General features: G+C 53.3%; 1 protein-coding gene and 1 long non-coding RNA gene across 2 annotated transcripts in view; one reads left to right on the forward strand and one right to left on the reverse strand.

Annotated features, from left to right (window-relative positions):
• Positions 1-6,078, reverse strand: part of LOC122928920 — a 40,288-nt gene extending 34,210 nt beyond the window's left edge. The window contains exon 1 of the long non-coding RNA XR_006387938.1: positions 5,961-6,078. This is a non-coding gene — a long non-coding RNA (uncharacterized LOC122928920). The remainder of the gene's footprint in view (positions 1-5,960) is intronic.
• Positions 6,079-9,535: 3,457 nt separating this feature from the next.
• The window catches only part of LOC122926266, a 51,037-nt gene continuing 46,533 nt past the window's right edge, over positions 9,536-14,039 (forward strand). The window contains exon 1 of the mRNA XM_044277641.1: positions 9,536-9,543. Within this exon, the coding sequence (XP_044133576.1) occupies positions 9,536-9,543 (8 nt within the window). The remainder of the gene's footprint in view (positions 9,544-14,039) is intronic.

Raw genomic sequence — 14,039 nt, forward strand, 5'->3', positions numbered from 1 at the left:
TTACCTCCCGGGACCCCCGCCAATCTGCTGGTGTGCACAGGGTCTACTCTCCATCTACTATCTCTCTAGGTGAAGTGAAGGTGGTCCTCTTTACCTCCCGGGACCCCCGCCGATCTGCTGGTGTGCACAGGGTCTGCTCTCCATCTACTATCTCTCTAGGTGAAGTGAAGGTGGTCCTCTTTACCTCCCGGGACCCCCGCCGATCTGCTGGTGTGCGCAGGGTCTGCTCTCCATCTACTATCTCTGTAGGTGAAGGAGGTCCTCTTTACCTCCCGGGACCCCCGCCGATCTGCTGGTGTGCGCAGGGTCTGCTCTCCATCTACTATCTCTGTAGGTGGTCCTCTCTACCTCCCGGGACCCCCGCCGATCTGCTGGTGTGCACAGGGTCTGCTCTCCATCTACTATCTCTGTAGGTGGTCCTTTTTACCTCCCGGGACCCCCGCCGATCTGCTGGTGTGCACAGGGTCTGCTCTCCATCTACTATCTCTGTAGGTGAAGTGAAGGTTGTCCTTTTTACCTCCCGGGACCCCCGCCGATCTGCTGGTGTGCGCAGGGTCTGCTCTCCATCTACTATCTCTGTAGGTGAAGGAGGTCCTCTTTACCTCCCGGGACCCCCGCCGATCTGCTGGTGTGCTCAGGGTCTGCTCTCCATCTACTATCTCTGTAGGTGGTCCTCTCTACCTCCCGGGACCCCCGCCGATCTGCTGGTGTGCACAGGGTCTGCTCTCCATCTACTATCTCTGTAGGTGGTCCTTTTTACCTCCCGGGACCCCCGCCGATCTGCTGGTGTGCACAGGGTCTGCTCTCCATCTACTATCTCTGTAGGTGAAGTGAAGGTTGTCCTTTTTACCTCCCGGGACCCCCGCCGATCTGCTGGTGTGCACAGGGTCTGCTCTCCATCTACTATCTCTGTAGGTGAAGTGAAGGTTGTCCTCTTTACCTCCCGGGACCCCCGCCGATCTGCTGGTGTGCACAGGGTCTGCTCTCCATCTACTATCTCTGTAGGTGAAGTTAGTCCTCTTTACCTCCCGGGACCCCTGCCGATCTGCTGGTGTGCACAGGGTCTGCTCTCCATCTACTATCTCTGTAGGTGAAGTGAAGGTTGTCCTTTTTACCTCCCAGGACCCCCGCCGATCTGCTGGTGTGCACAGGGTCTACTCTTCATCTACTATCTCTCTAGGTGAAGTGAAGGTGGTCCTCTTTACCTCCTGGGACCACCGCCAATCTGCTCTTTGAGTAACACGGCCTTCTCACAGCTTTCCCTTGACCAGTGGGTTCGCATTCATTGGTCATATGTCCCAGGTGCCGCTCAGCCCCATAGAAGGGAATGAGGCCGAGTGCAATACCCAGCACGGACACTATACAATGGGCGGCGCAGTGCTTGGTGAGCACGGAAAAGGCCACGGAGCTCACAGGAGCAGCGGTGCCTTCTCAGACAACGTACCTAAGAGGACGGAGGAGTCCAGACTCCATGCATGCAGCGAGCCATTGAGAATTACTCAGGAGCGCCCCCTGCAGGTCACTGCAGCAGAGACTAAGGGCAGGTTCACACAGTTTTTGGAGGAGGTTTTGAGGCAGATTTTCCTGCAGGTTTTTTAGCCAAAGTGGATTTGAAAGGAATTGGAAATATAAGGGAAGGACATTATGGTCTCCTTCCTGCCGGATCCACTTCTGGCTTTGGCTGAAATAACTGCAGAAATCTGCCTCAAAAATTCCTCCCAAAAACTCTGTGTGAAGGGTCCGGCTACCCAACAAAATCTGTTGTGTGACCATTTTTGTAATGATATTCAGTGGTACCTGTAACAAGTACACGCCGTCCGGCAAAAATCCATCCGAGCAAAATGTCGTCGTATAGCCCCAGCCTAAGGCTTCTCGTTGCCGTATTGTGGACTGCATTTGTGGATCCGCAATACACAGGCGCCATTCCGTGGCCATTCTGCATCATGGATGCGGACCCATTCACTTCAATGGGTCCGCAAATCCGGAGATGTGGAATGGTGCGGAACGCAAGCACGGAGCGGAACCCTACAGCAGCACTACGGAGTACTTCCCTCCCGTACTTCCGTTCCGCAAAAAGATAGAACAGGTCTTATCTTTTTGAGGAACGGCCGGACTGCGTACCCATTAAAGGGGTTGTCCAAGTTATATTTATTGATGACCTATCCCCAGGATAGGTCATCCATATCAGATCGGCGGGGGTCCGACACCCGGCACCCCCTCCGATCAGCTGTTCACGGTGTCAGCGCTGCCTCCTCCTCACTGTTTACCTTCTCGCCGTTGCACTTGCAGTGGTGAGCAGGTGCAATTACACCCAAGCCTTCCTATTGAAATGAATGGCACTGCTTGGGTGTAATTACACCTGCTCACCACTGCAGATGCAACGGCTGGAAGGTAAACAGTGCAGAGGAGGCAGCGCTGACACCGTGAACAGCTGATCGGCGGGGCTGACAGGTGTCGGACCCCCGCCGATCTGATATGGATGACCTATCCTGGGGATAGGTCATCAATAAATATAACTTGGACAACCCCTTTAAAGCCTCACAAACACGAACATATTTTCATTCTGCGTCCGTTTTTTTGGTGGACCGTATACGGAACCATTTATTTCAACGGGTCAAAAAAAAAAAAGAAACGTAAGTTACTCCGTGTGCATTCCGTTTCCATATGTCCGCCTTTCCGTTCCTCTAAGAATAGAACATGTCCTATTATTGTCCGCATTACGGACGAGGATAGTCCTGTTCTATTAGGGGCGGCTGTTCTGTTTCACAATGCACACGGATGTCATCAATATTTTTTGTGGATCCGTTTTTTTGCGGACCGTAAACTACATACAGTTGTGTGCAAGAGGCCTAAAGTGAATGGGTCCGCGATCCACTGCGGCTGCCCCACGGACGGTGTTCGCGCATTGCGGCCCGCATTTTGCAGGCTGCAGCACGACCACGGGGCGCACACGTTCATGTGCAGGAGGCCTAAGGCCGTGTGCACAGTCAGGATTTGTATGACAGTAGCATGAAACGCACCATAAAAACCTCACATAAAGCCGAGCTATTTTCATGGTTTTCAGCCACGGATCCGCACAATCGCCTGCCACGGATCCACACAAGCACCAGCCACGGATCCACACAAGCACCAGCCACGGATCCACACAAGCACCAGCCACGGATCCACACAAGCACCAGCCACGGATGGACTGACATGACGCAGAGTTTACAGCCACTAATGGATGAACGCAGCGTGTACACAGGGTTCACAGATCTCACGTGGTCGCTGGGACTGTTTACTGTGTGCATGCAGCCTGACACTGAAATGACCAGCCTCCGGCCAGTGGGGCCCCTCTTTCTCAGGGCCCTGCAGTAGGTCCGCCACTCACAATGTGTTAAATCCTAAACCCCGGCGCCTCCTCCGTGGGCTCTCACACCATAGAGGCGCTGATGCACCTGCTACGGGGCTCAGGATAAAGGGGGCTCCACTACCGATTCCCCTGTGCTCCATTCAGGTCAGTGGAGCTGGACTGCAGTACCGGACACAACCCATGGACGGGGTGGCGCTGTTTTCAGCAGAAAGCCGTGGTGTTGATGGCCCTCTGCCCCCTAGTGTCCTGTATATGATCATAAAGAAAGGACTGTCCCACAGAGGGAAGCCTCTCCGCGCGGATCCCTCTAATATTCCCACATTATCAGCAGCCGTATAAGACTAGAAAACATGGACGAGACCCCTCCGTGGCTCCACGCCAGGCACGGCCCATGGAGAAGAGGGGCGCTGTTCCTTTAAGAAAGAAGCCATATATTTCCAATCTCATAAAACTCCTCGAGCAATTCATTTCTTGCCAAGAAAGCAGAACAAAGGCCCGAGAGACGCTTTTCACCAGAGGAACACTGCGTCCCATTGTGTCAGTGACGTAGAGACCCCGGCCGATATCTGCCCTAAAGGCTTCGTCACGCCCGAGTCCTCAGAGCAGGGGCCCCGTCTTTAGGAGGGCCCTCCTCAGCATTCCTGGCGGCATACCTACAGGAGACGTCTGGCTCCGAGCTGAGGAATGTCGCTCTCTCCGCCGGCACCTTATGAAATCCTTATCATGTCCTCACTTCATCGAGTATAATCAGTCTAAGTGCTTGGAATGGAGGGGTCCGCGAGGGCGATGGAGGGGTCCGCGAGGGCGATGGAGGGGTCCGCGCTGTACAGACGCTCACATACCAGACATCACAGGGGGCACATACTAAAAATGCCGTCTCCACTACAATATCCCACAGCTTTGTGTCTGCAGCTCCTATGCAGGATGATCTGTCTCCGTGGTTACAGACTACAACACCCCTGTGCGTAGTCTGATCCTCCCCTCTCCCACTGGCTGTAGGTGAGCAGGAGATCCTGATGAGGACACACGGAGGTAACAAACACCAGGCCACCTGAAATACCGTCCAGTGACCCGGCAGAATACACCGGCTAGGAAGCCGTGGAGGGGCCCTTGGACCAAGGGGGCCCAGCTCAGGTTGATGCACGACGTCCCTCTACAGATTCACTTCGTTAAGAGGGTGGTTTAGGCTTACGGAAAGATGTGGCAGGTGAACCCCGGGCCCTCCTGTCCTGGGTGGAAGCTCCATGATGGAGGATCAGCCCGACCTCTGCTTGATGTACACCTGTCGCTACAGAAGGGCCGACGCCAAACAGTCCCAACCCCGGGACAGAAGGGCCGACGCCAAACAGTCCCGACCCCGGGACAGAAGGGCTGACACAGAACAGTCACGACCCCGGGACAGAAGGGCTGACACCGAACAGTGCTAACCCCGGGACAGAAGGGCTGACACCGAACAGTCCCAACCCCGGGACAGAAGGGCCGACACAGAACAGTCCCGACCCCGGGACAGAAGGGCTGACACCGAACAGTCCCAACCCCGGGACAGAAGGGCCGACACAGAACAGTCCCGACCCCGGGACAGAAGGGCCGACACCGAACAGTCCTGACCCCGGGACAGAAGGGCTGACACCGAACAGTGCTAACCCCGGGACAGAAGGGCTGACACCGAACAGTGCTAACCCCGGGACAGAAGGGCTGACACAGAATAGTCCCGACCCCGGGACAGAAGGGCTGACACAGAACAGTCCTGACCCCGGGACAGAAGAGCTGACACAGAACAGTCCTGACCCCGGGACAGAAGGGCTGACACAGAACAGTGCTAACCCCGGGACAGAAGGGCTGACACAGAACAGTCCTGACCCCGGGACAGAAGGGCTGACACAGAACAGTCCTGACCCCGGGACAGAAGGGCTGACACAGAACAGTCCTGACCCCGGGACAGAAGGGCTGACACAGAACAGTCCTGCCCCCGGGACAGAAGGGCTGACACCGAACAGTCCTGACCCTGGGACAGAAGGGCTGACACAGAACAGTCCTGCCCCCGGGACAGAAGGGCTGACACCGAACAGTCCTGACCCCGGGACAGAAGGGCTGACACCGAACAGTCCTGACCCCGGGACAGAAGGGCTGACACCGAACAGTGCTGACCCCGGGACAGAAGGGCTGACACCGAACAGTCCTGACCCCGGGACAGAAGGGCTGACACCGAACAGTGCTGACCCCGGGACAGAAGGGCTGACACCGAACAGTGCTGACCCCGGGACAGAAGGGCTGACACCGAACAGTGCTGACCCCGGGACAGAAGGGCTGACACCGAACAGTGCTGACCCTGGGACAGAAGGGCTGACACAGAACAGTCCTGACCCTGGGACAGAAGGGCTGACACCGAACAGTCCTGACCCTGGGACAGAAGGGCTGACACAGAACAGTCCTGACCCTGGGACAGAAGGGCTGACACAGAACAGTCCTGACCCCGGGACAGAAGGGCTGACACAGAACAGTCCTGACCCCGGGACAGAAGGGCTGACACCGAACAGTGCTGACCCTGGGACAGAAGGGCTGACACCGAACAGTCACGACCCCAGGACTAGACGGACTAGGATCCTACCTGCAATCTCCGGGCAGACGATCACTGATCGGCCAATCCTTCGGTTCATCGACGGCTGATTTACTAAAGATCTGCAGATACGCCGAGCACCGAGAGCTGCAGCTACCCGTCCACATTCACACCCTCTAATCATTCCGCCCTCTGTTTCCATAGTAACCTGAGGGAGCAGAGACATTTCTGTGCTGGCTGCAGTGCTACAAAAACATGATCCACAGAGGAGTGCCCTGAAGTCACGGGGCCATGGATGTACTGACAAAGAAATTACTGTATATAGGGGGTGCAGAAGGAGGCTATAGGGGTGCAGATATTACTGTATATAGGGGGTGCAGAAGGAGGCTATAGGGGTGCAGATATTACTGTATATAGGGGGTGCAGAAATAGGATATAGGGGGGCAGATATTACTGTATATAGGGGGTGCAGAAGGAGGCTATAGGGGTGCAGATATTAATGTATATAGGGGTGCAGAGATTACTGTATATCGGGGGTGCAGAAGAAGTAAATAGGGGGCAGATATTACTGTATATAGGGGGTGCAGAAGGAGGCTATAGGGGTGCAGATATTACTGTATATAGGGGGTGCAGAAGGAGGCTATAGGGGTGCAGATATTACTGTATATAGGGGGTGCAGAAGGAGGCTATAGGGGTGCAGATATTACTGTATATAGGGGGTGCAGAAGAAGGATATAGGGGTGCAGATATTACTGTATATAGGGGGTACAGAAGGAGGCTATAGGTGGTGCAGATATTACTGTATATAGGGGTGCAGATATTACTGTATATAGGGGTGCAGATATTACTGTATATAGGGGGTGCAGAAGAAGAATATAGGGGGCAGATATTACTGTATATAGGGGGTACAGAAGGAGGCTATAGGGGTGCAGATATTACTGTATATAGGGGTGCAGAAGAAGGATATAGGGGGGCAGATATTACTGTATATAGGGGGTGCAGAAGGAGGCTATAGTGGTGCAGATATTACTGTATATAGGGGGTGCAGAAGGAGGCTATAGGGGTGCAGATATTACTGTATATAGGGGTGCAGAAGAAGGATATAGGGGGCAGATATTACTGTATATAGGGGGTGCAGAAGGAGGCTATAGGGGTGCAGAGATTACTGTATATCGGGGGTGCAGAAGAAGTAAATAGGGGTGCAGATATTACTGTATATAGGGGGTGCAGAAGAATATAGTGGGCAGATATTACTGTATATAGGGGGTGCAGAAGAAGGATATAGGGGTGAAGATATTACTGTATATAGGGGGTGCAGAAGGATATAGGGGGCAGATATTACTGTATATAGGGGGTGCAGAAGGAGGCTATAGGGGTGCAGAGATTACTGTATATCGGGGGTGCAGAAGAAGTAAATAGGGGTGCAGATATTACTGTATATAGGGGGTGCAGAAGAATATAGGGGGCAGATATTACTGTATATAGGGGGTGCAGAAGAAGTAAATAGGGGTGCAGATATTACTGTATATAAGGGGTGCAGAAGAAGAATATAGGGGGGCAGATATTACTGTATATAGGGGGTGCAGAAGGAGGCTATAGGGGTGCAGATATTACTGTATATAGGGGGTGCAGAAGAATATAGGGGGGCAGATATTACTGCATATAGGGGGTGCAGAAGAAGTAAATAGGGGTGCAGATATTACTGTATATAAGGGGTGCAGAAGAAGAATATAGGGGGGCAGATATTACTGTATATAGGGGGTGCAGAAGGAGGCTATAGGGGTGCAGATATTAATGTATATAGGGGTGCAGAAGAAGGATATAGGGGTGCAGATATTACTGTATATAGGGGGTGCAGAAGAAGGATATAGGGGTGCAGATATTACTGTATATAAGGGGTGCAGAAGGAGGCTATAGGGGTGCAGAAATTACTGTATATAGGGGTGCAGAAGAAGGATATAGGGGTGCAGATATTACTGTATATAGGGGGTGCAGAAGAAGGATATAGGGGTGCAGATATTACTGTATATAAGGGGTGCAGAAGGAGGCTATAGGGGTGCAGAAATTACTGTATATCGGGGGTGCAGAAGAAGGATATAGGGGTGCAGATGTTAATGTATATAGGGATGCAGAAGAAGGCTATAGGGGTGCAGATATTAATGTATATAGGGGTACAGATATTAATGTATATAGGGGGTGCAGAAGGAGGCTATAGGGGTGCAGATATTAATGTATATCGGGGGTGCAGAAGAAGGCTATAGGGGTGCAGATATTAATGTATATAGGGGGTGCAGAAGAAGGATATAGGGGTGCAGATATTACTGTATATAGGGGTGCAGTTATTACTGTATATAGGGGTGCAGAAGAAGGCTATAGGGGTGCAGATATTACTGTATATAGGGGTGCAGTTATTACTGTATATAGGGGTGCAGAAGAAGGATATAGGGGTGCAGATATTACTGTATATAGGGGTGCAGAAGAAGGCTATAGGGGTGCAGATATTAATGTATATAGGGGTGCAGATATTAATGTATATAGGGGTGCAGAAGAAGGCTATGGGGGTGCAGATATTAATGTATATAGGGGTGCAGATATTACTGTATATAGGGGTGCAGATATTACTGTATATAGGGGTGCAGAAGAAGGCTATAGGGGTGCAGATATTAATGTACATAGGGGTGCAGATATTCATGTATATAGGGGTGCAGATATTAATGTATATAGGGGTGCAGAAGTAGCAGACACATCCGGGCCCCACAGCCTAGAAGACACCAGTATTTGACATGGCAGGTCAGGGCCCCGAGTACAGGTTCTGTGTTAGGACCCAGGAATCTGACTCAGAGTAAAAGTCCAGCTCATCGAGAGAACGGGCGTCCACCCTGCGCAGCACTGACCGGGTAATACAACGCCTCTAGACTGCGGAGTGCCTCCAGAGGGTGACTGACATACAGCCTCCGCACTGCATGTAGGGGAGAGGAATCCTATGGAGGCACCGTGGAGGGGGAATCCTATAGAGGCACCGCGGAGGGGGAATCCTATAGAGGCACCGCGGAGGGGAATCCTATAGAGGCACCGCGGAGGGGGAATCCTATAGAGGCACCGCGGAGGGGGAATCCTATAGAGGCACCGCGGAGGGGGAATCCTATAGAGGCACCGCGGAGGGGGAATCCTATAGAGGCACCGCGGAGGGGGAATCCTATAGAGGCACCGCGGAGGGGGAATCCTATAGAGGCACCGCGGAGGGGGAATCCTATAGAGGCACCGCGGAGGGGGAATCCTATAGAGGCACCGCGGAGGGGGAATCCTATAGAGGCACCGTGGAGGGGGAATCATATGGAAGCACTACAGAGAGGCATCATAGGGAGACATCATAGCAAAGGCACCAGAGGGACGGACCATAGTAAGGAACCACTGGAAGACATGATAGGGAGGCACCATAAGGAGACATGACAGGGAGGCACCATAAGGAGACATGACAGGGAGGCACCATAGGTCCCACTTGGTGACTCATGAGGCAGTGACTGTGGTGTGAAATATAATAAGATGTAATAAACCCCGAGAAGCTGAATGATCGCTGTCTTGCAGAATCCATATAATAGGAGGAGGAGGCTGGAGTAGGGTGGGCGATGTACCGGTATTACGATATACCGCCGTATAAAAAAAACTGTGATATGGCGATATCGCTGTTTCCTAATTACCGCAGTATTTTGTTACGTCATAGAAGCGTCATGTGCGGTGACCGCAGCAAAATCTCCATCCGCGGGCGCCCACCCCATCGTGATTCTATACCAATAGCTGCCCGCATCGGCTACCCCGGCTCCTCCCATGATGCAGGCTCCGCCCACTGACGTCTGAATCAGATGACGGGCGAGGCTGCGCAGCGTAATACACTAGATTATTATAAACCACTCGTTCTGGTACAGAATTAACCCTGTAATGTTTTTGTTGTTACTAGAAGTCAATCGACTTGTTACTGATACGCGAAATGGTGAAAACTGACATATAAAAGTATAACAATTAACGCCTCCTTGTGGCTGCCCCCATACAGTGTAACGCCTCCTTGTGGCTGCCCCCATACAGTGTAATGTCTCCTTGTGGCTGCCCCCATACAGTGTAACGCCTCCTTGTGGCTGCCCCCATACAGTGTAACGCCTCCTTGTGGCTGCCCCCATACAGTGTAACGGCTCCTTGTGGCTGCCCCCATACAGTGTAACGTCTCCTTGTGGCTGCCCCCATACAGTGTAACGCCTCCTTGTGGCTGCCCCCATACAGTGTAACAACTCCTTGTGGCTGCCCCCATACAGTGTAACGCCTCCTTGTGGCTGCCCCCATACAGTGTAACGTCTCCTTGTGGCTGCCCCCATACAGTGTAACGTCTCCTTGTGGCTGCCCCCATACAGTTTAACGTCTCCTTGTGGCTGCCACCATACAGTGTAACGTCTCCTTGTGGCTGCCCCATACAGTGTAACGTCTCCTTGTGGCTGCCCCCATACAGTATAACGTCTCCTTGTGGCTGCCACCATACAGTGTAACATCTCCTTGTGGCTGCCCCCATACAGTGTAACGCCTCCTTGTGGCTGCCCCCATACAGTGTAACGTCTCCTTGTGGCTGCCCCATACAGTATAACGTCTCCTTGTGGCTGCCCCCATACAGTGTACGTCTCCTTGTGGCTGCCCCATACAGTGTAACGTCTCCTTGTGGCTGCCCCCATACAGTGTAACGTCTCCTTGTGGCTGCCCCCATACAGTGTAACGTCTCCTTGTGGCTGCCCCCATACAGTGTAACGTCTCCTTGTGGCTGCCCCCATACAGTGTAACGTCTCCTTGTGGCTGCCCCCATACAGTGTAACGTCTCCTTGTGGCTGCCCCCATACAGTGTAACGTCTCCTTGTGGCTGCCCCCATACAGTGTAACGTCTCCTTGTGGCTGCCCCCATACAGTGTAACGTCTCCTTGTGGCTGCCCCCATACAGTGTAACGTCTCCTTGTGGCTGCCCCCATACAGTGTAACGTCTCCTTGTGGCTGCCCCCATACAGTGTAACGTCTCCTTGTGGCTGCCCCCATACAGTATAACGTCTCCTTGTGGCTGCCCCCATACAGTGTAACAACTCCTTGTGGCTGCCCCCATACAGTGTAACGTCTCCTTGTGTCTGCCCCATACAGTGTAACGGCTCCTTGTGGCTGCCCCCATACAGTGTAACGTCTCCTTGTGGCTGCCCCCATACAGTGTAACGGCTCCTTGTGGCTGCCCCCATACAGTGTAACGTCTCCTTGTGGCTGCCCCCATACAGTGTAACGTCTCCTTGTGGCTGCCCCCATACAGTGTAACGTCTCCTTGTGGCTGCCCCCATACAGTGTAACGTCTCCTTGTGGCTGCCCCCACACAGTGTAACGTCTCCTTGTGGCTGCCCCCATACAGTATAACGTCTCCTTGTGGCTGCCTCCATACAGTATAACGTCTCCTTGTGGCTGCCCCCATACAGTGTAACGTCTCCTTGTGGCTGCCCCATACAGTATAACGCTCCTTGTGGCTGCCCCCATACAGTGTAACGTCTCCTTGTGGCTGCCCCCATACAGTGTAACGTCTCCTTGTGGCTGCCCCCATACAGTGTAACGTCTCCTTGTGGCTGCCCCCATACAGTAGTAACGTCTCCTTGTGGCTGCCCCATACAGTGTAACGTCTCCTTGTGGCTGCCCCATACAGTGTAACGGCTCCTGTGGCTGCCCCATACGTGTAACGTCTCCTTGTGGCTGCCCCCATACGTGTAACGGCTCCTTGTGGCTGCCCCATACAGTGTAACGTCTCCTATTGTGCGCCCCCATACAGTGTAATGTGTCCTTGTGGCCGCCCCATACAGTGTACGTCTCTTGTGGCCCCCATACAGTGTAACGTCTCCTTGTGGCCCCCCATACAGTGTAACGTCTCCTTGTGGATGCCCCCATACAGTGTAACGTCTCCTTGTGGCTGCCCCATACAGTGTAACGTCTCCTTGTGGCTGCCCCCCATACAGTATATACGTTCCTTGTGGCTGCTCCCATACAGTATAACGTCTCCTTGCGGCTGGCCCCCATACAGTATAACGTCTCCTTGTGGCTGCCCCCATACAGTGTAACGTCTCCTTGTGGCTGCCCCCATACAGTGTAACGTCTCCTTGTGGCTGCCCCCATACAGTGTAACGTCTCCTTGTGGCTGCCCCCATACAGTGTAACGTCTCCTTGTGGCTGCCCCCATACAGTATAACGTCTCCTTGTGGCTGCCCCCATACAGTGTAACGTCTCCTTGTGGCTGCCCCCATACAGTGTAACGTCTCCTTGTGGCTGCCCCCATACAGTATAACGTCTCCTTGTGGGCTGCCCCCATACAGTGTAACGTCTCCTTGTGGCTGCCCCTACAGTATAACGTCTCCTTGTGGCTGCCCCCCTACAGTATAACGTCTCCTTGTGGCTGCCCCCATACAGTGTAACGTCTCCTTGTGGCTGCCCCCATACAGTATAACGTCTCCTTGTGGCTGCCCCATACAGTATAACGCCTCCTTGGGCTGCCCCCATACAGTGTAACGTCTCCTTGTGGCTGCCCCCATACAGTATAACGTCTCCTTGTGGCTGCTCCCATACAGTATAACGCCTCCTTGTGGCTGCCCCCATACAGTGTAACGTCTCCTTGTGGCTGCCCCCATACAGTATAACGTCTCCTTGTGGCTGCTCCCATACAGTATAACGTCTCCTTGCGGCTGCCCCCCATACAGTATAACGTCTCCTTGTGGCTGCCCCCATACAGTGTAACGTCTCCTTGTGGACCCCATACAGTGTAACGTCTCCTTGTGGCTGCCCCCATACAGTGTAACGTCTCCTTGTGGCTGCCCCCATACAGTGTAACGTCTCCTTGTGGCTGCCCCCATACAGTGTAACGTCTCCTTGTGGCTGCCCCCATACAGTATAACGTCTCCTTGTGGCTGCTCCCATACAGTGTAATGTCTCCTTGTGGCTGCCCCCATACAGTGTAACGTCTCCTTGTGGCTGCTCCCATACAGTATAACGCCTCCTTGCGGCTGCCCCCATACAGTGTAACGTCTCCTTGTGGCTGCTCCCATACAGTATAACGTCTCCTTGTGGCTGCCCCCATACAGTGTAACGGCTCCTTGTGGCTGCCCCCATACAGTATAACGGCTCCTTGTGGCTGCCCCATACAGTGTAACGTCTCCTTGTGGCTGCCCCCATACAGTATAACGTCTCCTTGTGGCTGCCCCCATACAGTATAACATCTCCTTGTGGCTGCCCCATACAGTGTAACGGCTCCTTGTGGCTGCCCCCATACAGTATAACGGCTCCTTGTGGCTGCCCCCATACAGTATAACGTCTCCTTGTGGCTGCTCCCATACAGTATAACGTCTCCTTGTGGCTGCCCCCCATACAGTATAACGTCTCCTTGTGGCTGCCCCCATACAGTGTAACGTCTCCTTGTGGCTGCCCCCATACAGTATAACGCCTCCTTGTGGCCGCCCCCATACAGTGTAACGTCTCCTTGTGGCTGCCCTCATACAGTGTAACGCCTCCTTGTGGCTGCCCCCATACAGTGTAACGTCTCCTTGTGGCCCCCATACAGTGTAACGTCTCCTTGTGGCCCCATACAGTGTAACGCCTCTTTGTGGCTGCCCCATACAGTGTAACGTCTCCTTGTGGCCCCCATACAGTGTAACGTCTCCTTGTGGCCCCCATACAGTGTAACGTCTCCTTGTGGCCCCCATACAGTGTAACGTCTCCTTGTGGCTGCCCCCATACAGTGTAATGTGTCCTTGTGGCCCCCATACAGTATAACGTCTCCTTGTGGCCCCCATACAGTATAACGCCTCCTTGTGGCCCCCATACAGTGTAACGTCTCCTTGTGGCCCCCATACAGTATAACGTCTCCTTGTGGCCCCCATACAGTGTAACGTCTCCTTGTGGCCCCCAGTGTTTTTTCTTCTAAATGGGCATTTATTGCGATATATAATCGTTATCACAATATATTTCTTAATATCATCATCGTGGGAATATTTTGGATATGGTCCACCCCTAGGCTGGAGCAGATGTTCTTCCAGCGGTGGTCCTGCATGCCAAGCAGATGTGTAAGAGAAGCAGCAGGGGGTGACC

The sequence above is a fragment of the Bufo gargarizans genome, chromosome 2, assembly GCF_014858855.1.
Source record: "Bufo gargarizans isolate SCDJY-AF-19 chromosome 2, ASM1485885v1, whole genome shotgun sequence".
In the NCBI taxonomy this organism is placed as follows: Eukaryota; Metazoa; Chordata; class Amphibia; order Anura; family Bufonidae; genus Bufo; species Bufo gargarizans.